Source organism: Paroedura picta, chromosome 9 (assembly GCF_049243985.1).
Source record: "Paroedura picta isolate Pp20150507F chromosome 9, Ppicta_v3.0, whole genome shotgun sequence".
Lineage (NCBI taxonomy): Eukaryota > Metazoa > Chordata > Lepidosauria > Squamata > Gekkonidae > Paroedura > Paroedura picta.
This window is the reverse complement of record NC_135377.1, coordinates 4,894,782-4,918,793: the sequence shown is the minus strand read 5'-3', so window position 1 is coordinate 4,918,793 and position 24,012 is coordinate 4,894,782. Positions and strand designations below refer to the sequence as shown.

General features: G+C 45.2%; 2 protein-coding genes across 4 annotated transcripts in view; one reads left to right on the top strand and one right to left on the bottom strand.

Moving 5' to 3' along the window:
- TRAPPC9 (trafficking protein particle complex subunit 9) overlaps positions 1–19,489 on the bottom strand; it is a 350,271-nt gene extending 330,782 nt beyond the window's left edge. For 2 of the 3 annotated variants that reach the window (XM_077351413.1, XM_077351414.1), the window contains exons 1-5: positions 19,336–19,489; positions 14,538–15,138; positions 4,991–5,136; positions 4,393–4,521; positions 1,125–1,151 (exon numbers count right to left, since the gene is read on the bottom strand). In XM_077351413.1, coding sequence (XP_077207528.1) covers positions 1,125–1,151; positions 4,393–4,521; positions 4,991–5,136; positions 14,538–15,121 — 886 coding nt within the window. In that variant the 5' untranslated portion in view covers positions 15,122–15,138; positions 19,336–19,489. The remainder of the gene's footprint in view (positions 1–1,124; positions 1,152–4,392; positions 4,522–4,990; positions 5,137–14,537; positions 15,139–19,335) is intronic. The other variant, XM_077351412.1, reaches the window with a different exon arrangement.
- Positions 19,490–19,884: 395 nt separating this feature from the next.
- CHRAC1 (chromatin accessibility complex subunit 1) lies at positions 19,885–23,478 on the top strand. The gene is made up of 3 exons (XM_077351424.1): positions 19,885–20,145; positions 21,414–21,540; positions 22,672–23,478. Exons 1-3 carry the CDS (start codon positions 19,900–19,902, stop codon positions 22,815–22,817), a joined length of 519 nt encoding a protein of 172 aa, XP_077207539.1. The 5' UTR covers positions 19,885–19,899; the 3' UTR covers positions 22,818–23,478.
- Positions 23,479–24,012: the final 534 nt, after the last annotated feature.

The window sequence follows — 24,012 nt, the reverse complement described above, 5'->3', positions numbered from 1 at the left end:
TCAACAGTGGATCCCATTTAACGCAAACAAAGTCAGTTGTATCGGGGGACTAAACATCTCTGCCAATGGCAAGTTTTAAGCGGCAGCTTTTTTTAAAAAGTTGCCAACTGATGGAGAAGCTAATGAGTAACACACGTTTAATTTCCCAGAGCACGGATTCATTTGTTCCAGAAAGATTGCTTTTTAAATACTGTGCACGGAAGAACTATCAAGAACATAATTGGTTCTTAAGGTATGCAGAAAACAACCTCTTGGAAAATGCCATGACTTAATTGTCAACTATACTCAACGACAGTCTACTAATATTTGCTTGTTTTTCATTTTATAGATTTCATTTTATGGTATATTTATATACCACTTTCCCCCCCAATGCAGCTTACAACGCTGTTATCCCCCACCTCCAATTTATTCTATCAACCACCGCACTGGCCTAAGGCCGTCTAGTGAGTTTCATAGCCGAATGGGGATTCAAACCTGTGTCTAGACCAGCCTTTCTCAACTTTTTAACCATTGAGAACCCCTTGAAAGCTTCTTCGGGCTTCAAGAAACCTCAGAAGTGGTGTGATGGTGCAGAATATGGTAGGGAGGCATAGCTGTGGACACACCTACCCGGGGTCCCTCCCCTTCCCACCTCCTCCAGGCCCATCTCTGGCCATTTGGGGAGGGGAGGGCAGGTTGACATGACCATATATGGTCATATCACCTGATAAATTTTTTAAATGCATAAAGATAATTTTATTTATGTATTAATTTAGAACTGGCAGAACTTGTAAAGCTCTATCAAAGCTATATATTGACTTTATGAAAATTAGATACAAATACAGAAATGTCTCTTGTTCTGCAGCATTTTGTCATCAATGCCTGTATTTTAATGTTTGCGACATTGCGGTATTCATGCTGCACTGATGTATAATCATACTTTCATAAATAAATCTTTTAAAAAATATTAAAATGTTCCGATGCATATGCTCACGGCTTGTAAGTGGGCAATACACTGGCTGCTTGTGCAGTGAGGATAAACAGCTAAGGCCAACCCATGCTCATACCACATTTAAAAACAGCAGTTCTAGGAGAAAAAATAGTTAACATAAGAAATAGTTTGAAATAAGACTTTATAAATATACCTGGATCAATGAGAACTTCTTGTGCCCCTAGGGGAAAGCAAAGTAACAGCATTAACCTTCAGCATTGCCGAAATAAACAATTTTTCTTCTTAACAATGCAAAGAAGCAATAAGTGGCAACATTTCTTACAATACGTTGAGACTGCAATAACAGGGGAACACATCAGTTGTCGTGTAGCTGAGATAAGCACGGTTGCTTTACATGGATCTCTCAGCCCTGCAGATGACTGCAGACAGATAACTATCCCATCAATCAAGGGGGGGGGACAGAACACCTGCAACATTTATGAAGCTCCCCATCTGGTCATCTGTACAGCTTCTCTCTCATGACAGATGTCAGACAGATGCAGAAAAGAGCAAGGGTCCCGTAGCACCTTAAAAACTCCCAAAATGTGTGGCAGGTTATTATGTGGTTGCCAGGTCCCTTCTGACCATTGGTGCAAGATGATGGAGGTACAGCTGCCAGATCCAGGCTGGGAAACACCAGGAGCTTTGGAGGCTGGGAGGACAGGGACCCCATGGAGAACCACCTTCCAAAACATCCACTCTCTCCAGGGGAACTGACCTCTGTAGTCTGGAACTTAGTTCAGTGAAAATACGATAACAGTAGTAGCAGTAAGAAGAGTAACATATATAGTTTCCTCCACGTGGCATAAACATCCTATGAGATGGCATAAACTTCATGATCTCAGGATGTCTCCCATTTAGGAGAAGAAGAGTTGGTTCTTCTATGCCGCTTTTCTCTACCTGAAGGAGTCTCAAAGCAGCTTACAGTCCCCCTTCCCTTTCCTCTCCCCACAACAGACACCCTGTGAGGGAGGGGAGGCTGAGAGAGACCTGATATTACTGAAGAACAAGAGTTGATTCTTAAATGCCGCTTTTCTCTCCCGAAGGAGTCTCAAAGCGGCTTACATTCGCCTTCCCTTTCCTCTCCCTACAACAGACACTCTGTGAGGAAGGGGAGGCTGAGGGAGCCCTGATATTACTGAAGAAGAAGAAGAGTTGGTTCTTAGATGCCGCTTTTCTCTACCTGAAGGCATCTCAAAGCGGCTTACAATCACCTTCCCTTTCCTCTCCCCAGAATAGACACCCTGGGAGGGAGGGGAGGCTGAAAGAGCCCTGATATTACTGAAGAAGAAGAAGAGTTGGTTCTTAGATGCCGCTTTTCTCTACCTGAAGGCATCTCAAAGCGGCTTACAATCACCTTCCCTTTCCTCTCCCCAGAATAGACACCCTGGGAGGGAGGGGAGGCTGAAAGAGCCCTGATATTACTGAAGAAGAAGAAGAGTTGGTTCTTAGATGCCGCTTTTCTCTACCTGAAGGCATCTCAAAGCGGCTTCCATTCGCTTTCCCTTTCCTCTCCCCACAGCAGACACCTACCTGTGAGGTAGGTGAGGCTGAAAGAGCCCTGATATTACTGCTCAGTCAGAGCAGCTTTCTCAATGCTGGAGAGAGCCCGTGCTGGCTGCATGTGGGGGAGGAGCATGGAATGAAACCCGTCTCACCAGATTAGAAGCCGGCACTCCTAACCACGACACCAAGCTGGCTAAGGAGTTTGTGCTTGCTAATAATACATGGTACTTCAAATTATCACATATTCTCGCTAGGGTAATGGATGCCTTGCACGTTGTTGATGGCAATGCAGGCATGTGAATGTCATGAGGACTTACTGGACGGTGCTCGTGTCGTCACCGATACCAGCACCGTCTGCAAATGGCCGTTCAACGCAGTGTAGTCAAGAGGCTTAGGACAGACTTAACTAGGCAGCCGCTGCCAACCAGAGGCTGGAAGGTACATCTGACTTTCCTCAAAGCTAGTCAAGTTCATCAGCAGTGCCCCTCACTTCTGGGCAGACGCTGTGTTCCCTCATATGGAAGGCATCTCATCCTGCCTTTTTTCACTCTCCTGGTGTCTGTTTTGTGGCCAACATAACACTTGCACGACTCTTCTACAAAGGCTTCAGAGGTTAGTTGCGTTGATCTGTAGTAAAACTGCTCACTTTGAGTCTGGTAGCGCCTTAGTAACCAGTAAGGCCCTCGGGGTACGAGCTTTCCAGAGTAAAAACCGCCTTCTTCAGACATAACAAAGGGAGCTTTGATTCTTGAAAGCTTATTCTCCCAAAATCTTTTGGGTCTCTCAGGTGCTACTGGACTCAAAGTTAGCTATTATACAAAGGTTAACATGCAGTCTGATCATATTGTGAAAAGGTAGGTTTTGATCCCACGTCGGATCCCTCTCGGTGGAAGGAATTTCCGACAGCAAAATAAGACTTTCTCACTGCCCTCTGTACACCAAAAGGACCCCGGAATACTACGCCTGAAGGTCAGGTGATGCACAAAGAAAGGATGAAGGGAGAATGGGCATAACTTGTCCCCTCTGCAGAGATTTACCATGGGAGGTAAACAAACCATCAGCTATTACCCAAACTGGACAGCCAAGCCAAGCCCGTTTCTGTCAGTTCTAGGAAGATGAGCCGGGTTGGGCCTGGCTGGCACTCGGAAGGGAGACCTCTGAGGAAGACCAGGGTAGTGACCAGACAATCACAAACCATCTCTGAATTTATTTATTTATTTATATTTATATACCGCCCTCCCCCGAAGGCTCAGGGTGGTTTACAGGGAACATGAAACCAATACAGATAACATGAGGTAACACGTGTGACAACAGCAATAGTACAGCAACAATAACCCCAACATGATAACAGTAATAATAATATGATAGAACTGCAAAGGAGCCTCAGCTCAACTTGCACTGAGACCCAGTGGGTTAGGCAGATTAGTGGTGGTCGTAATAAGAGGGGGGGCTGAGGGCCAATTGGAAGCGATGGTCTGGGTCAACCTCAACCCAATGCCTAGTGGAGGAGCTCCCTTTTGCAGGCCCTGCAGAACTGTTTGGGTTCCGTCAGGGCCCTGATCTCCTCTGGGAGCTCGTTCCACCAGGTAGGGACCAGAATGGAGAAAGCTCTGGCCCTGGTTGAGGTCAAGTGGGCTTCTTTGGGGCCAGGAACCACCAGGAGGTTGGAGGTAGTAGAGCACAAGGCTCTTTGAGGGGTGTAGGCGGAAAGGCAGCCAGACAATCCCAGGATCCCCTGGCTGTCTTACACATATGCCACACAACGACTAGTAAGAATAAATACCTTCTTAACTCCAGGAAGCAACGCTGGAAAATGGAGCATGTCACCAAATGATTATTGAGTGAGCACGCTGGGAAGAAAACTCACAGCGCAGGGTAGAAGAAGAAGAAGAAGTAGGGTACAGTTCAGTTCTTACCTGGTCTGTGTCTGTTGCCTGCCTCGGCAGGAAGGGAGCTTCCGTGCGCCCTGCGAGGACCGATTTTCCCTCCTGTACCTCCAGGATAGTGACAGATGACAGAGGCTGAACACAATCCTTCAAGGGCAGCTAGAGAATGGGGGGGGAATTAAAATGGCAGCCCACTCAAAGTATTCCAAATACAACTTTGAACCACAAAGAAAAGAAGGATCTAAATGTCCTAACAAACTAAAGAAAGACTCAAGATGAATTCACACATTAGTCACAGTCAAGGTTTACTCTCATATTAAGAGGTTAATTCACAGGCTCATTCATCACCAACCTTCTCACCAAGCCACTCAGGGGAAGAAAAGACTATCCAAAGATGAGATGGCTACCCAGAGAACCCCATGACACCCATGCCTCCCAACTGGTGGCTTCAGAAGCCGAAAAAAGCGGAACTGCAACAGATATTGTAACAAGGAGGGTAAACCTCTATTTCTGAGGTATCAGATCAGTGTTTCTTCTTCAAGCTTTAGCAGGTGGGCAACCCAGGAGCCCCCAGAGCTGTGCCAGAAGGCATTTCACCCACTTGTGGTTTATTTCCAGCCATTCCTACCTCCAAGCCACAAAAAGTCATTTACGGAGCGGAGAAGCTCCACAGCCATGTGGTAGTGGACCAGGGAATCCTGTAGCATCCCAGCCTGCAGGCAGAGGTCGCCAACGTGCTTCCGCATCCGACCCTGGCAACGCTTCTTGTAGTGTCTACAACACAAAAATGCGTAAGGCACAATCAGTCCCTTTTCCCTTGACAAAACAGGAGGTGGTTTGGTTTAACACTTCTGCATCTGTTTATTTGCCAGAGACAGAAACACCCATTTGCAAACAACCCAATTCGAAACATACAATGGAATCAAATTAAGAACAGACACACCGCCGTTGGAAAACATGAAGCAAAAACATTGTGTTTCATGTAAAACTAGCAATGGATCAGTCAGTACAACAGACGGGGAGAGGTGCTCAGGTTTGCTCAGAAGTCTTGTGCTTCTTTCTTCTTCCTCTCTTGTCTGCTTGACTCATTCCTATGATGCCACTGACTGACCTACAAGGCGAACCTAAGGACAGTTTACACCAGGGGTAGTCAAACTGCGGCCCTCCATATGTCCATGGACCACAATTCCCAGAAGCCCCTTCCAGGGAATGCTGGCAGGGGCTTCTGGGAATTGTAGTCCATGGACTTCTGGAGGGCCGCAGTTTGACTACCCCTGGTTTACACCTTTCTAACTCCAATGACCCCTGTGAATGAAGAAGTGGATAATTGTTTGGGATTCCTCTGCTTGTGCTTTTGTGGGGCTTGCCAAGGAGAGAGGCCAGGACTCCCCTAGTGACCCTTACACAGAATGATTCAAGAGGGCTTTTCTGCAAGGTAAAAGGGCTGTCCTGAACAGAATAGTTTAACAAGAGCCAGCATGTGATTGAGAGCAGTGGACTCTGAGCGGGAGAACCAGGTTTGATTCTCTGCTCCTCCTCCACATGCAGCCAGCTAGGTAACCTCGAGGCAGGCACAGTTCTCTTAGAGTTCTCACAAAACAGTTCTCTCAGAGCTCTCTCCACCCCGCCTGCCTCACAGGGTGTCTCTTGTGGGGAGAGGAAGGGAAGGTGTCTGTGAGCCGCTTTGGGACTTCGGGTAATAAAAAGGGGGGGGCAAAAAAACAGCTCTCCTTCTTCTCTTACAAAGTTACTTGCATGACTAATTAGGGACCGAAGCTTATATTACTGCATATAACTATGGAATTTTTGCATCATCATTTAATGTTTAATATTTATACTTTGCTACAATTGTGCAGAATACGGTTGGGAAGAATAGCTGTGGACACACTCAACCAGCATCTCTCCCTTTCCCACCTATCACTGGCCATTTTGGGAGGGGTGCTGGGTTGACATGACCATATATGGACATATCACCCAATAAATGTTGAACAAATTTTTAAAATATATATAAAAATTTAACAAACTCCCAACCCATCCGGGAAACCCTTCCAGAGCCGCCAAGAAACCCCAGAGTTTCATCAAATGTTATCTGCCTCGAACCCCAGAAGAGAAAAACAGACTAGAAATAACACCAAAAATTTATAGATAAGAACAGCCTGGGGCCAGGCAGCTGAATGCTTAAGAAAACACCGAAATTTCCAGTTCTAAGACCAAGAAGTAACTTTTGCTGTATTAACGTTTTAACGGCTCAGTTTTAATACTGTGGTTTTAAACTGAAAACATCTCAAGCAGGACTGTGAAGAAGCAGCACAGAAATATATTCTAAATAAAATAAACCAAAAAAAAAAGGCGCAAAATTAACACCCCGTATCTTCCCCAAAAGCCACTGGTTTTGGAATGACATCATACGGGCAGAACTTCTTGAGAGATGGAATCTTTTGGCAAAGGCAAGTTTGATGTTTATTGTAGTGGCAGCATTATAATCCAATGGCAGCATTATAATCCAATCATTTATTTATTTGTTTGTTTATTTGTTTGTTTGTTTATTTATTCATATTTTTATACCGCCCTACTCCCCGAAGGCTCAGAGCGGTTTACATATAACTGAAACTATACATGAAAGCAATTTTATGAGATTATAATGATAAAAAGGTGTCTTATTAAAGAAACAATTATAGTTCTGCTTAAAGAGGACTGTCAGACCTCATATGGGACCCATTCTGCAGGTCCCCTCTGGAGGCTGGTATGCCTGCTATAATCAGAGTTCCCAGGAGAGGAAGCAAATGAAATAAATAATAATTCACCTATAGAGGATGCTGAAGTCAGGAGCATTCTGTGATTCTTTTTTATTCACAGCTCTTCAAATTTAGCAAAAAGAGAACAAATTCCCAACCAGCTGGCTCTAAAAAATCCCCTCTTCCTTTTAAAGAATAGTGTTATTGATAGCAGAAAACCCTGAGAAAACCATGGACAGTTCCACTCGCTGCACTGCTGCTTCTACAAAACCCGCAAAAAGGACAAGCGAGATGACTAAGAGGGCAAAGCACTTTCCCTATGAGGACATGCTAAAAAGTCTTGGAGTTTCCGTTTAGAAAAAATATGATTGAGGCATGTGAGGGGGGTGGTCCATGATAAATTGCAATGTAAAGATCCAGGTGATAAACACTAGAATTTGCATGTCTGTGTAGACACTCACTTCAACTCTTCATAGATTAAAAAAAAGAGAGTGTTCTTCAAATAAATGGTCCTATGAAGAGGCGTATGCCTGGGAACTCACCCTTGAAGCCAGAGCCAAGCATAAGGCCCCGATCCAAAGCCCACCACCACTACCACCCTCCTCACACTCTGGAGGACCACGGGTTGACTACCCCTGGTGTAGATGACATGCTGGCTTCTTCTGTCTCCCCAAGTGCTAGGAGTACTTCCTAACAATTCAGTGCACCAGAGGCAAGGTCTTCACAATATGGCATGAACTCGGGGAAACTGAGCCGTGAGTATAATTTAATTATTCTTCAGGACCGTTGAAAACCGAAATGAACTGTGGAGAGCTCCACGAGGATCTCTCCGAATCGAGCAAGCGTTGTTAAAATAAGTGCCAGGCAAGAGACGTTGCAGGAAACAAATGCTTACTTTCTATAGATTTGGAAAAGGGTCTGAGCAGACGGAAATGGGGAAGGAAAGAAAGCTCGGGGTTGTCACCGGCAGCTTGGTGGAAGCATTAATTCAGCAAGCATCAGCCGTAGAAGAGGAAGTGACGTGCTAGGGGTTATTAAAAAAGGGATCGAAAATAAACAAGCCAAATTGTAGTGCCTAAAACAGGGGTAGTCAAACTGCGGCCCGCCAGATGTCCATGGACTACAATTCCCATGAGCCCCTGCCAGCGTTCGCTGGCAGGGGCTCATGGGAATTGTAGTCCATGGACATCTGGAGGGCCGCAGTTTGACTACCCCTGGCCTAAATCTTAAGTGTGCGGCCACTTTAAATACCATGGACAGTTCCACTCGCTGCAGTGCTGCTCCTACAAAACCCGCAAAAAGGACAAGCAAGATGACTAAGAGGGCAAAGCACTTTCCCTATGAGGAAATGCTAAAAGTTTCTGTTTAGAAAAAATATGATTGAGTCATGTGGATTAATAAAATTACACAAGGGGTGGGGAAAAACAGAGACAGAATTCCCCTCCCCCCATAATAATAAAACTCAGCCGCACAAAGTGGCATCATATTTAGCTGTGATGTCATACTGTTAATTTTAATAATTATTTTTAATGTCTTTATTGTGTTTTGTGGTTTTATTGTTCATATTGCTGTACGCTGACTTGAGATGATTAGTGGTTTTATCCCCTACTTTTCACTGCCCGGAGGAATCTCAAGGCGGCTGATAATTGCCTTCCCTCCCTCTCCCCACAACAGATACCTTGTGAGACAGATGGGGGCTGAGAGAGCCCTGATGTTACTGCTTTGTGAGATCAGCACTATCAGGGCTGTGACAAGCCTAAGGTCACCTAGCAGGCTGCATGTGGTGGAGGGTGGATTCAAACCCAACTCACCGGATTAGAAGCCGGCACTCCTAACCACTACACCGAGATAACTTTCTGAAGAGGAGCGGCTTATAAATATAAATAAATAAATGTACAAAATGTACAGATACAGGACAGACAAAATTAATATTTCTTCACCCAGTTAATTAATTGCACGGTGAGATTCACTGCTGGCATCTGAAGGGATGGTCACTAACACAGATTGAATGGAAAGACCTTTAGATAAAAGTAAGAAGGATAAGATGATCAATGTCTAAAGGGAGCCTGCACATGCAGAGGCAGTCAACCTCTGAATCCCAGTCCAAGGAGGCAGCATGAAGAGAATCCCTTGGGCTCTCAGCCCTATTGGTGGACTTCCAAGGAACTGGTTGGTTATTGCATGACATGGGATGCTGGAGTAGACAGACCACTGGTCTGACCCAGAAGGGCTCATGCTAAGTTCTTATGAAGGCCTCATCCTCTATGCCCTGTGGCTGGTCCTCTAAAGCAGGGGTAGTCAACCTTGGTCCTCCAGAAACTCATGGACTACAATTCCCAGGACCCCCTGCCAGCACATGCTGGCAAGGGCTCCTGGGAATTGTAGTCTATGGACATCTGGAGGACCACAGGTTGACTACCCCTGCTCTAAAGAAACTGTTTGGTCACTGCGTGAGACAGGATGCTGGACTAGATGGTCTACCGCACTGGTCTGATCCAGCAGGGCTCTTCTGACGTTCTTATCAGAAGAAGGCCTTTATACCCTGCTGTTGGACCTTCAGAGGAACTGGCTGGTCACTGTCATTCAGGATGCTGAACTAGAAGGATTTGCCAGTCTGATCTAGCAGGACATGTCATGTTACTATGAAAAAAATGCAGACAATACTGTTAAGTAGCATGACTTTTCTTATTGCTTAAACTGCTCTATTCTCATGAAAGAAATTCAACAAATACCAGCACTAAAGAGGACATTGCATGTTCCCTGAATTTCGGGATGTTTAAGGGACATCTTTATACACTCATGGTGGCAGCTGGGAAGGGCAGGGTTTGGGGAGGGGAGGAGACTGACCGCAGCGGGGTATAATGCCATAGGAGCCATAAGCTGTCATTTTACCCAGGGGAACTAATCTGTTCTGTCTGGAGATCAGCTGTAAGTCCAGGGGGTGTCCCGGCCGCACTTTATTTTATTTATTATATTTATATACCGCCCTGCCCTGAGGCTCAGGGCAATTTACATGGAACTGGAGAGGGGGAAAAAAAACCAGTACAGATAACATGATCAAACTTGGCGGTTGGCAACCTTAGTGAGATTAATTTAATAAACAGCACTGCTAACAAAAATGTGTTCCTTCATCCTTCTTGTCCAGAGTTAATAAACACCAAACTGCCCCAGTGAAATCTTAGAAATCAGTTTATATTACGCAGACACGCACTTCGATAGACTTCATTCCCTGCTGAACCGCAAGACACACACCGTACTGAAATTTATCTTCTATTCCAAAGGATTCCAAAAAAAGGAGGGGAAATAACCATGCAGAAAACAAACCGGTGAAAACGTTCCTGTCAAAACATTGCAAGAAGCCTTTTCACCAAATTCGAGTCGAGAGGACATGCTTCGCTCCCGGCACCCGGGCCTTCGGGAATCACAGGTGGCAATTAAGTTCCGTGAAAGAACTTCTCGATTCCGAAGCCAAACAGGCAAGTCTTGAGCGGGAAATCTTGAAAATCAAGGAACGCAAAAAAGCAAAACACAAAGCCAGCCGCTTCCAAAGCAGAGTCTGTTCATTCATCTTCTCCACGCCCCACCCCACCCCAAGGAGAAACAAAAGCAAAGGGGGTGGGACCACGGCACTGTCAAAGGGATTGGCCGAATGTTAAAAGATGATCGACTACAGTAGGAGTCCAGGCAGCAACAGTCAACTGCTGTGTTAAACAAAGACACAGAACAAGCAATGCTGGACGATGCAAAAAGACGGCAGAGTAAGAGGCAGCACGCGCTTAAAAATACCAGCGACTGTTTCGATGCAACGTGATCAAAAAAGCCTACCTTTTCAGACCCAACAACACACTCACAGGGCAGTACGAGAGGAAAAGAAAGACAGAAACAAGGAAGGAAGGAACACAACAAAAATTAGACATACCGCAGGAAGAGGGATAGAAATTAAACAGCCACGGAGAAAAAAGGAACACTGAAGTTACACACAAGTTTATTCCACAAGAGACGTTGGTCAGTCGCATCGAGTCACACCATGAGCAGGACGGAGCAGCAAGAGCAAATGTTGGTTTTTCTGCTCTTCGTCAACATGACTGGTAGAAAGTGATGGGCGATGCGCAATAAACAATGGTTGCGCAAGTGCGCATGGCTGTTCCCAGATCTGTGCACAATTCCATTAAAACACTGAGATGGATCCAACGGTCTTCTCCTGCCCCAGGTAACAGAATTTCTTGCTAGCGGAAAAGGAAGTCATTTTGGATGAACCACCACTCCCGCTTCAACCTCCAATGCTTTTGGTAGGAATCAGAATTTGAGCACGTTCAGAGGGATGCAGGAAAAAAGCAAGAAGAGTGGGTTATTCTACCCCACTTTTCTCTACCGTAAGGAGTCTCAAAACAGCTTACAATCACATTCCCTTCCTTTCCCCACCACAGACAACTTGTGAAGCAGGTGGGTCTTAGAATGTTTTGACAGAACTGGGATTGGCCCAAGATTGGACGGGCCCAAGGTCACCCATCAGGCTTCACGTGGAGAAGGAGTCGGGAATCAAACCAGGTTCTCCACATGAGAGTCCACCACTCTTAATCTCTACATCTAGTTGGTCCCAGTCTTCAAGTTTCACTCCCTGCACAGGACTCCAGATGCAATCCACCAAATCAGCTTGCATATCTCAAGCTAAGGAACTCATACTTCCTGCAAGGCTCCTGCATACACAGATGGTCTTATCTGCCCTTTGGAGATCTAAATTTCTTTTTCTGACTCCTAATGTAGTGGCACCTTGCTTATGCGATGCCTTTGTCCTTGAAGTTTGCCTTCTTGTAGGTGCCAGGGCAAAATGTCTTGTTCACCCAGGCCTTCAATGAGCCTTGAAACTCTTGTTTTAAGCTGCTTTTATGATTGGGTTTTTTAAAAAATTCTGGGCTTCAATATCGTTTCAAGATTTGTTTTTATTATTTTTATTTTGTAAGCCGTCTCAAGATAAGGTCTCACTTTCACTGGAATCCTGGAACTGACACACGCTTTAAATTATACTTTTCTGAATATATTATATTCTAACCAGGATAACAAATTCTCTCTTCCTGCCTCTGGCTCAACATCCATTTCAGCAAGACCCAAATTCTTCATTGAACCATCACTGGGATCAACCGTTTCCCAATGTTTTCTGCCAAGGTATCTTTTTGTAGCAAACAAGTGGCTCTTCTGAAAAACTTTCTGAGTCCTGAACTAAATAAATCAGATCAGGACTGTTAACAGAATTCAGCAAATCAGTAAGTGATAACAAAATTATCATAATTTTGCAGGGCCTGCAAAACTGAGCTCTTCCGCCAGGTCTACAGTTGAGGACAGGAAAGTGAAGAAGATCAGGTTTGGGCTCCCCCTGGTGCTAGGCAGCATAAGGCTATGGGTTATCAATGGCCCCCTCTTCCCACCCCTTTATTAGATGTCTTGGAGGGGGAGGGGAGATTGTATAATACCACCACGTTCTTGTGCTGCTGCTTGTCATGTTTTATATCCTGTATGTTTTAATGGGGGGTTTATTGGGGTTTTAGTTAAGGACAACAGTGACCCACCACGAGCCAGTTCCAGGAATGGCGGGAAATAAATTAAATAATAATAACAATAATAATAATTAACAAGTGTCTTTATTTAAGTACTCTAGAAGTAGCACAAAAAGTCACTGTAGAGTCACACATTACTGTCACACATTACTGCGACAGTACCTTTAGGATGATCCTGCACAGAACAAGGGTTGGATTAGATGGCCTCTATGGGACCCTTCCAACTCTATGATTCTATAAAAACATGCAATTTAAGATAAGACTTCACAGTGAGGGGCGGTGTATAAGCCGGATGGATACATGAATGGATGGACGGATGCATGGATGGACAGATGGATGGTCCGGAAGGCTACCATTGCTACTGAGCCATGGGTTTGGATTAGCAAGACATACTGAACTCTTTCCCTGCTCTAAGTCTTCACATCAACAGCAGCTCAGGTGCCATCAGAATTCTGAAGAGTCACTCACCTGGTCACCTGTAGCAAATAAAACTGTCTATTCTCAACCAGTCAAAGAAGCCTTTATGAAACTGTACAAGACCTGATTCCGTTAAGACTGTCCACGTACCACAAGTGATCAGCACTAATATGTGAGACCTGGCAAGGAGGTTGGTGAAAATGCAAGGCTAAGTCATAGAATCATGGAATCCTAGAGTGGGAAGGGGCCACACAGGCCACCTAGTCCAACCCTTGCTCAAGGCAGGATCAGCCTCAAACATCCATGAGTGCTATATACAAAAAAACACTTTCAGGCAGACCCTAAAAAGAAGCAGACGAAGAGGTAAGTAGGGGAGGCATTAGAATATTCACCCAAATGAAATCTCCAGTGGAATACCACCACCAGAATTAACCAGTATAGGAGGGCATACTTTTCAGCTGGGAAACCTACCCTTGTGTCTCCCTTTCTCCTTCAATATATATTTATATATTGTTTATATCTTAAGAACCAGAGCTCATAAATCTTGATATTACAAAGCTATACTGGACTAAGAAATGTGTTAAATATGCATTCCCTCACCCCCCCCCCCCCAATATATACAGAAACACAGGGTGGGGGAATATATACTGACGTTACCATTTGAACATGAGAAATACAAACTTTTTGGTCAAATACTCCAGTGAAGACAAGGCCGCTGTGTTACTTCACCCAAACAACACCCCCATTAAGGAAGACAACAAAAGAAAAACCAGAGGAACAGAAACGCAATCCTATTTATCCGTAGTGTCTGAGCAGCTTTATAATTCATAATAGTGTCATGTAGAAAACGTTTACTGTTAAGGTGACCGTTAACTGAAGTTTCCTAATAACCTAAAACTTAGCCATGGTTTTAAAGTACGATGTGGCTTTCAGCCATGGGAACAATCTTTTCTCCATGTTGTGATTAACAGGGCACAGCACCACTAGGCCTAATTCACCAGTCAAAAGCTGAACCACAAACCGATAAACCAGTTTGTAAATTGAACCAGTTTGTGTCAGTTTATTTATTTATTTGTTTATCTATTTATCTTTATATTTATATACCACTGCTCTCCAAAGTCTTGTGGTGGTTTACAAAAATTCATAAAAACAATAACATCCCATTAAACCAATTAAAACATAATTAAAACACAATCTCGCCATTTAAAGTTTAATGGGTGAGCCGTTTAAAGTTTAATCCCCTGCAAGGGGGCTAAACGGCTCTGAATTATTTAAACAAAAGCTGACTACTCCACTGTTTTTGAACCACCACAAACTGCATCAAAATTAGTGGAAGCTCATGGTGGTGCTTCAGTTCATGAAAGTTTCTTCACACGCCAGATAGAATCCATAATGAACTTTCGTTCTTGAGCCAGTTCATACCCACCAAAAGGTCAAGAACCAATATATGCTGGAAAATGAAGCTACTTACCTACTATCCGTATCCAGGCCTACAAAATCCTTCTTTTCAAACGGAACACAGAGAAGTGGTATCTTATCTCCAGATTTATCAGTGGCTCTGTCCAACCGCTTGGATTCTAACACAATGAAGAGAGACTCAATGAAGTCCTCTATTCTCTTCTCCACATTTTCACATTCATCGTAACTCGGGTAGAAGGCCACATCCGTACGAGATTGCTCAGCGACGTCTCCTTGAAGTCCGAAGACAAACAGTCGAGAATCGTAAAGCGTCGAGCCATATATTTCCTTCTGAATGTGAAATTTTTCAAAGGTTTGAGGCCAATCCTTAGCAGAGGAACAGTCCGTGATTGTGATGAGCCCCACAACTTTGCGATGGGTTTGAAAATCCCCCCATTCATTGTTCTCTGGCGGATAGTGATGCCTGTAGCGAATATACAGCACACGTTGAGAGTCACGGACATTTATCTGACTCACTGAGGAGATTCGCTTGTAGATCTTGAAAAAGCTCTCTTCCGGAACGATTCCAACAGGCTGGACCACAACAAGCAGAGTCTGATGATCCTCCGCACATTGCATATAGTCAGGGACACTCATTGTGTATCAAGGGTAGGCTAGCAAACAAAAAACACACATATGAGGAGTTAATAACCAGCCTGACTAACCTCAAAGGTATGATTTAACATGAGACAGTTGTGACCTAGAAAGTTCCAAAAACCAACAAACCAATTCATATCATCAGTCTTCTCCAACTTTTGCACATAATGACCGTTTCTATGTCCCAGAGAGATGTATAATTTAGGACAATGGGTCTCCCAAGAACCTATTGGTTCAACCTTGGACTGTATGTGTGTTTATTGAGTATATTTTGATGGTTTATCCAGTCAGACTAAAGCTGGAGATGTCTAGGTTCAAATCTTACCATAGCCAAAGAGTTTACTAGGTGGACCTCAAGCCAGTAACTTCTCTCAGCTCAACCTTCCTTACAAAGTTGTTGTGAGAATAAAATGGAAGGAAGTAATGTATGCTGCCTGAACTCCTTGAAGGAAAGAGCAAGAGTATAGGAGGAATGTAAAGACTTTTTAAAAAATCAATGTTAGATGAACATTCATGAGTAACTGCTCACATTTTCAGATATCTGATATTCACATATTCATTGATCACAAATGCTTGTACCCTGCCACAAATTGTGTTAGTCTTTAAGGACTTCCTGGACTCTTGTTCTTTTCTGCTGCTACAAACAGACTAACATGGCTACCCAACTTGATCTATCTTCTTGAAGGACAGATTAGATAGACAGATTAGATAGAAAGATCACATGAATAAATGTCCAAAGTTGCCCCTTATCAAGTTAGACCCTTGGTCTATCAGGATTTAGCCTTGACTACACTAACTGGCAGCAGCTCTCCAGAGTCTCAGACAGAGAGGGTTTTCACATCACCAGCTACCTGAACTGTTTTTTGTTTTTGTTTTTTACTGGAGATACCAGGGTACTGAACCTAGAGCCTTCTGCATGCCAAGCAGATGCTCTACCACTAATCCAAAACACATTAAAAAACATATTTAATTCCATTTTAAAGAGGAATGTGCTGGAATAAAATCTCATTTGTCTTGAAGGTGCCACATGGCTCATGTTTAATTTTATTATTTGATTTATTTATATTTATTTATTTTTATTTTTATACTGCCGCTCTTCCAGTGGTCTCGTGGCGGTTCACACAAGATAAAACAATAAAAAAATACAACAAAACCCCATAAAAACAACTCTTACAAAAATAAATAAACAGATAAACAGATTGTGATCTATATGCATCCTTACTAGTGTCTCCCCCCCCCCCCATTCAGCTGGAGAGCCAAGCCTTCTTCCCCTGGAAGCAAGGGGCTAGAAATAAGGCATTGAGGGGGGGGGGAATCCTCTCATCAAAACACCATAACTCCACCCTGGCCTAAACTGTACACTTGGTGGAACAGCTCGGTCTTGCAGGCCTCTTACTAACAGATAGCAAGGGGAATCATCAGGCCACTTAGAAAAATAAAAGTAGCTAGATTCAAGTCCGAGCATCAAAGAATTGAGGCTTTTGAACTCTGGTACTGGAGAAGACTCTTGCGAGTCCCTTGGACTGCAAGGTGAACAAATTGGTCAGTCCTAGAGGAGATCAGCCCTGTCTGCTCCTTATAAGGCCAGATCCTGAAGATGAAACTCAAATACTTTGGCCACCTCATGAAAAGGAAGGACTCCCTGGAGAAGAGCCTAATGCTGGGAGCGATCGAGGGCAAAAGAAGAAGGGGACGACAGAGAATGAGGTGGCTGGATGGAGTCCCTGAAGCAGTCGGTGCAAACTTAAATGGACTCCGGGGAATGGTAGAGGACAGGAAGGCCTGGAGGATCATTGTCCATGGGGTCGCGATGGGTCAGACACGACTTCGCACCTAACAACAACAAGATTCAAGTCCAGCAGCACCTAAAGAGACCAACAACATTTTGGAGGTATGGAATTTCCAGAGTCAAAGAGCCCTTTGTCGGTTTCGTCTGTCAACAGCCCTCACTTCACCCCCCAAAATCTTGTTAGTATCTTAAAATGCTACTGGACTTAAATCCAGCTGTCCTACTGTCTCCAATAATAATTGGAATTGTGATTTGTTTTAAGGTGCACATATTTCCACCAACTTCTCACATAGGACTTGTGAAAAACCCCACAAAAGGTACTGTTGTGTGATGGTGAAAAGACCCACCAAGTTAAAGACAACATACGATGACCCCGCAGGATTTTCAAGGCAAGAGGCTAACAGAGATGGTTTGTCACTACCTGTCTCTGTGTAGCAACCCAAGACATGCTTGGGGGTCTCCCATCCAAATACTACCGAGGGCTGACTCTGCTTAGCTTCCGAGATCTGACAAGATCATTCTAAGCCACCCAGGTCAGGGCAGTAATTAAATGTCATCCAGGCTCAGATGAATTATGTCAACACCTCATGGGAGTTTTGAAGGCAAGTCATGTCCTGAGGGGGATCTGTCATTGACTGCCTCTGCAGAGCAACCCTGGTTTTCCTTGGGGGTCTCTCCTCCAAATACCAACCAGAACCAAGACCGGACAAGGCCAGGGTCATAATTAAGTGCTATCACGTCACAGTTGACTTACAGCAATCATATAGGGCAGGGATCCCAAACCTTTTGTACAAGGGGGCTGCGTCAGAGTACCTAATGCTTAATTGGGGCAACATCTTAAATTGAAATGTAACAAAATTATTTAGATTGGTCAAACACCACCTGGGCTCCCTCTACATAGATCCCCCAAAACGCTGAGATTCATGATTGTTTTAAGGCGATGTTTTAATTTATAACACTGTATATGTTTTTAATGTGTTACGTATGTTTTTATTTCTATCATGCTGAAAGCATGCCTGAAGGACTGTGGGGCTCCCAAGGCAAGAGGCATTCAGAGATGGCTTTGACATTTCCAGCATCCGTGTAGCACCCTTGGATGTCCTTGGCGGCCCCCCCATCCAAGTATTAACCAGGGCTGACCTTGATGAGTTTCTGTCATCCGCCAGCTAACCTAGAATCATAGAATAATAGAGCTGGAAGGGGCCATACAGGCCATCTAGTCCAACCCCCTGCTCAATGCAGGATCAGCCCTAAGCATCCAAGAAAAGTGTGTATCCAACCTTTGCTTGAAGACGGCCAGTGAGGGGGAGCTCACCACCTCCTTAGGGAGCCTATTCCACTGCTGAACTACTCTGACTGTGAAAAACTTTTTCCTGATATCTAGCCTATATCGTTGTACTTGAAGTTTAAACCCATTACTGTGTGTCCTCTCCTCTGCAGCCAGCAGAAACAGCATCCTGCCCTCCTCCAAGTGACAACCTTTCAAATACTTAAAGAGGGCTATCATGTCCCCTCTCAACCTCCTTTTCTCCAGGCTGAACATTCCCAAGTCCCTCAACCTATCTTCATAGGGCTTGGTCCCTTGGCCCCAGATCATCTTTGTCGCTCTCCTCTGTACCCTTTCAATTTTATCAATGTCCTTCTTGAAGTGAGGCCTCCAGAACTGCACACAGCACTCCAGGTGTGGTCTGACCAGTGCCGTATACAATGGGACTATGATATCTTGTGATTTTGATGTGATGCCTCTGTTGATACAGCCCAAAATGGCATTTGCCTTTTTTACCGCTGCATCACACTGCCTGCTCATGTTTAGTTTACAATCCACAAGTACTCCAAGGTCTCGTTCACACACAGTGTTACCTAGAAGCGTATCCCCCATCCAGTAGGCATGCTTTTCATTTTTCTGACCCAGATGCAGAACTTTACACTTATCTTTATTAAATTGCATCTTGTTCTCATTTGCCCATTTTCCCATTGTGTTCAGATCTCGTTGAACTCTATCTTCCGGAGTATTTGCCAGTCCTCCGGACTGAGCCGGCTAGACCAGTACAAGAGTCTTACTGAGGTGGCTCTGCCATTGCCTGCCTCTGCAGAGCATCCTTGGTGGCCTCCCATCCCTAATATTAGCCAGGACTTCGCTTCTGTCACCTGACGAGACTGGACTAACCTGGGCCGGCCAGGTCAGGGCAAAAGGCACACTGCAGTGACTCTGCCATTGCCTGCCTCTGCAGAGCATTCTCGGCGGCCTCCCCTCCCCAGACTTTCCAGCCAGGCCAAAGTGGGAGAGGAGCCCACTTCCCCCCGGGGGTGGGGGGGTCTCCCGGCGGCTGTGAGGGGGGGAGCCCCCCTTTTGGCGGCTGAGGGGCGTCCCCCTTTCGCGCCTCCCTCCCTCCCGCCCCCCCCCCGGTCAGGGGCTCGGCCTCACCCGCGCAGCCGGGGCAACGTAATAGCTCCGCCTCTTCTCAGCCGCTGCCTCCAGACGCCGACCAGGAAGAGAGGCAGGAAGGGAACGCGCCTGCGCGGGGGTTGGGGCGCGGAACCCTGCAGCCGTCGGAACGGCAAGGCGGCGGTCTGTTTCCCGGGGGAAGGGCAGGCTGACGGAGGCGCGCATGCGCCCACGCTAATGCCCCCTCCCCGCTACGTCGGTTTCTCTTCGCGCCTGAGGCGGTCGAATTCTAAAGCGTCACGTGACACAGCCGTTGGCTCTTTTTTTTTTGTAAGATCAAACTAGAGTTTAATTTCCCGCTGCTTGCCGTTGAGCTCGCGTACTTCGAAATACGGATTTTAAAATTATTTCTTGTGGTAAGTTTTATTATTATTGGTGATGATGATGATGACTCTCCCCCCATCACCGTCACCGGCCATTGATAGTATGTCCTTTTTTCGCAATGCTTCTTGGGATAATAACGGAGCGAACGGCCCTGTCAGAATGACGCGCAATGCATGACGGGACTAGTAGTACTTGCTCCCGCAGAGGAGCTGAGCTGGGATGGAGGCGAGAACTACAAGTCCCGGCAGGGGAGGCGGCGCTTCCTGGGAACGCTTCTATTTTGGACAGAGCGAGCGGGCGAGCGGGGCAGCCTGCAAGATGGCGTCGGGCCTGAGCGGAGGCGGAGGGGACGGCGGGAGCCGGCTGGTGTCGCTGCCCTTGTCTCGGATCCGCGTAATCATGAAGAGCTCGCCAGAGGTGTCCAGCATCAACCCGGACGCCATTTTCCTCACCGCCAAAGCCACGGTAGGCGACTGCCGCCGCCTCTCTCTTCCCCTCACCCCGCTTGTGTTTGCGAGCAGCGTCAGGCAAGGACGGCGGCCAAGTACTTTATTTCATTTCAGTTATGCCTTGCCTCATATTACCCCGCCTTCTTCTCTACCCTACTTAATCTTCACAACAACCCTGTGAGGTAGGGCAGGCGGAGTATGCCCAGCTGGCCAGTTTGCTGGAGGATTCTCGTGGGCAGCAGGAAAGCTCCTTCCATGACGCTGCAAAGCGAAAGGAGGCAGGCGAGAAGACAGGCACACAAAAGCTTATACCCGCCTTGAGCCAACAGGGAACGGCGGGCTAAAAACATTAAGTTATTCGTAGTAGTACTGTGGGGAGAAAAATTCCACAGTCAAAAATGCTGCAGTGAGGGAAGGGGTCGGGATCAATCAGCGCAGCATAGCCAAAATCTATAGGTAGCAGAATGTTTTAAATGATGTCGTTTTGGGAAATGACTGGTCCAAGGTCATCCTGAAGTAAGGTGACCAGATTTCGGTATATAAATTTAATAATAATAATAATAGGTCTACACACATGCAGCTGCCTAATGCTTAATCAGACCCCTGGTCCATCAACGTCCGTTTTGTCTACTCAGACAAGCAGCAGTCCTCCGGAGTCTCAGACCAGTCTTTTATCGCCTACAGACTGGAGAAGTCCGAAAGAGATGCATTTCCACTGAGCCAAGGTTTCAGTTCCTGATCACTGCTCCACACTGCCTTCCTATGTATTGCTTTGCAGATTTTAAACAGAAATTAAGAGGATTAGCAGTGATAGCTTCCTTCAGGTGCACTGTCAATAAGGGAAAGTTCAATGGCACCTTTAAGACCAAGGAAGCTTAATTCAAGGATAAACTTTTGTGGAAATGAAGCTCATACTTAGAATTAAACTTTCTTGGTCATAAAGGTGCTTAGAAGGGGGATGTGAAGCCTTGTTTGTAGGAAAGTCTAATCAAGGCTTACGTTGTGTGGTGTAAACGTAGTTTAAGTGTTCTGGTTGGGCAGTGTGCCTGTCAGATACGTTCTGCTGAGCCATACCCTTCCCCCTCCTCCCTCTGCAGCCTCCCTGCTGTTCTGTGAAAACAGAAATGTAGTCCTGGAAACTGCAGAGTGCTGCTCTAAACATTGTGGTGTTGCAAGAAAAATTGCCTGAAATGCATTCAGGGTATCCTCAGGGGGCGTGGGAACATCTATAGAGTCCATTAATATCTGGTGTTATAGGCTTATTGGAGCTGTTCTTCCTTTTAGGAGTTGTTTGTTCAGTACTTAGCTACACATTCCTACAAACAAGGCCAAGGCAAGGAGAACAATGCCTTAACCTACAGTGATCTGTCCCGCGCAGCGGAGAAGTCGGAAACATTTCAGTTCCTTGCAGGTAAGTGTTCACCTGATTTGTAACTGGGGGTAAAACTGCCTAGGAAATAAATTATCTTTTATATTCCATTGTAATCATTCCAGTCAGCTAATTCTTAGCTATACTGCCACTGGGAAAATGGTAGAACACGGAGTCCAGCTAGGAAAATGGTAGAACAAGGTTCCAGTCCAATGGCACCCTTAAGATGCACAAAGTTTTATTCGAGGTATAAGCTTTTGTGTGTAGCATGTTTCTTCAGATAAAGCATAAGGAAGGTGTTTAACAGATGCAAGGACCAAACTGGAATGAGTGGTGGTTGTCGCTTTTCTGAGCTGTGTGGCCATGGTCTGGCATCTTCAGAAGTAGAACACAGCAAGAGCCAGCTTGGTGTAATGGTTAGGAGTGCGGACTTCTAATCTGGAGAGCCGGGTTTGATTCTGTGCTCCCCCACATGAAGCCAGCTGGGTGACCTTGGGCTCTCCACAGCACTGAGAAAACTGCTCTAACCGAGCAGGAATATCAGGGTTCTCTCAGCCTCACCTCCCTCACAGGGAGTCTGTTGTGGGGAGAGGAAAGGGAAGGGGATTGTAAGCTGCTTTGAGACTCCTTTGGGTATAGAAAAGCAGCATATAAAAACTAACTCTCCTTCTTCATAGGAATCTCTCCATGCCGAAATGTGGAGTGTGTGACCAGTTGCTGGCATTTTATTTTGTGTGTATTGGGGGGGGGATGAGATTACATTCCTGCTTTTTCTGGAAGTATCCAAGGGAATGGACTGTAACTGAGCTTAATTTGGTGATGGTGCGGAGACATAATGAAGGAAATATTTAAAAATCAGAGATTGATACGCAGCATACCCTTAACTGTGGAACTAAAAGTCATTAACAGACCCTATTACACTCCATCCTGCTCCTCTTAAGCATCTCCAATTTTGGTATATTTATTTCCTTCACTATGTTTTCCCCTGGAATTAAACCCAAACAGATGGTGACTAAGTTTGTTATTCCAGTTTGGTCTTTGCATCTGTAAGTTAAATTCTGTAAGGTTAAAAAGGTAGCTGATAAATGCCTTGTAGTAGAATAGCCATAGCATTCCTTTGTAGCAACTGAAAGCATGCTTGATCTTACTCTTGCTATAATGCCACTCTTCCAGATATCTTGCCAAAGAAAATCTTAGCTAGCAAATACTTGAAAATGCTTGAAAGAGAAAAGGAGGGAGAAGAGGAGGAGGAGGTAGAGGAGGAGGATAACGACAACGAAGAGGAAGAAAGTGAAAACGAAGACACCTCTTGCGTGTGACAAGACTGACTCTACTGCAGTTAACTTCGGAGACTCACGCTCAGTTTCTCTACCAAGCAAACATCCAGCAAGTGGATCCGCAAAGCACATGCAACAACTATTACAGTATACGCAAGAAATTAAGATGGAACTGACCTAGTAGATATTGGCTTTCCAATATAGACGTCTCTGTCCTCTGCTCATATTGGGCAACTCTCGAAGGTCAAGCTGCTGAAAAGTATTTTTGTTTATTTAACATGCCAGAATGATGGCCGTTCTTTCCTACGAGTTAGGGAAGCAAGAACTTTTTGTAAATTCCCTAGAAGGGAAATGTACTGGTGTACAGACCAACCCAAGTTCTGTCACGACGCTGTTTGTGCAGCCTCATCAGGATTTAAAACGGAACCGGTTTTCCATTGCCAATTTCTGATTGTAAAGAGTGGTGCTTAAATGGTGGGCAAGCCCGCAAGCAGCTATCTCATGTCAATATGTATATTTCCAAGGGTTATAGGTTTAAAGCAAATACTGGACTAGAGCATTTTTGCTTTAAGCAATAGACACTTGTCCAGCAAAATACATTTCCCTTTGAAACAGCTAGTGTATTTCTTTTTTAGTGGCAGCTTTTGTAGAACCTGGAATGCTTCCTTTGTATGACAAGTTTTATAAAACAGATGTGACAAATTGTAGTCTCTGCAGTTTATTTCAAGGTTGACAGCCAGTTCTTGGGCATAGCAACAGTGGCTTTTCCCCTGTAAAACACTGGCATGGCATGAAGCATCTGTTCTGTGCCCACAATATCATCTGAGTCGCTTCCCTGTGCAAGGCCTGTGACCACAATCCCCCTGGTTTACATGTCTTGGCTCAAACCTTGTCCGTTCTTACTGACATATTTGAGTCAAATAAGGTACAAATTTGAGACAAATTGTGCATTAAGTGGCCACCACTTGGTGTAATGGTTAAGAGGGGCGGCTTCTAATCTGGTGAGCCAAGTTTGATTCCTTGCTCCTCTGCATGCAACCAACTGGGTGACCTTAGGCTCACCACAGCTGAGCAGTAATATCAGGGATCTCTCAGCCCCACCCACCTCACAGGGTGTCTGTGAGGAGAGGAAAAGTAAGTCACTTTGGGACTCCTTTGGGTAGAGAAAAGGCGGCATCTAAGAACCAACTCTTCACAGAATATTCCACCTATATGGAAGCATTTCATTCAAGGCAGT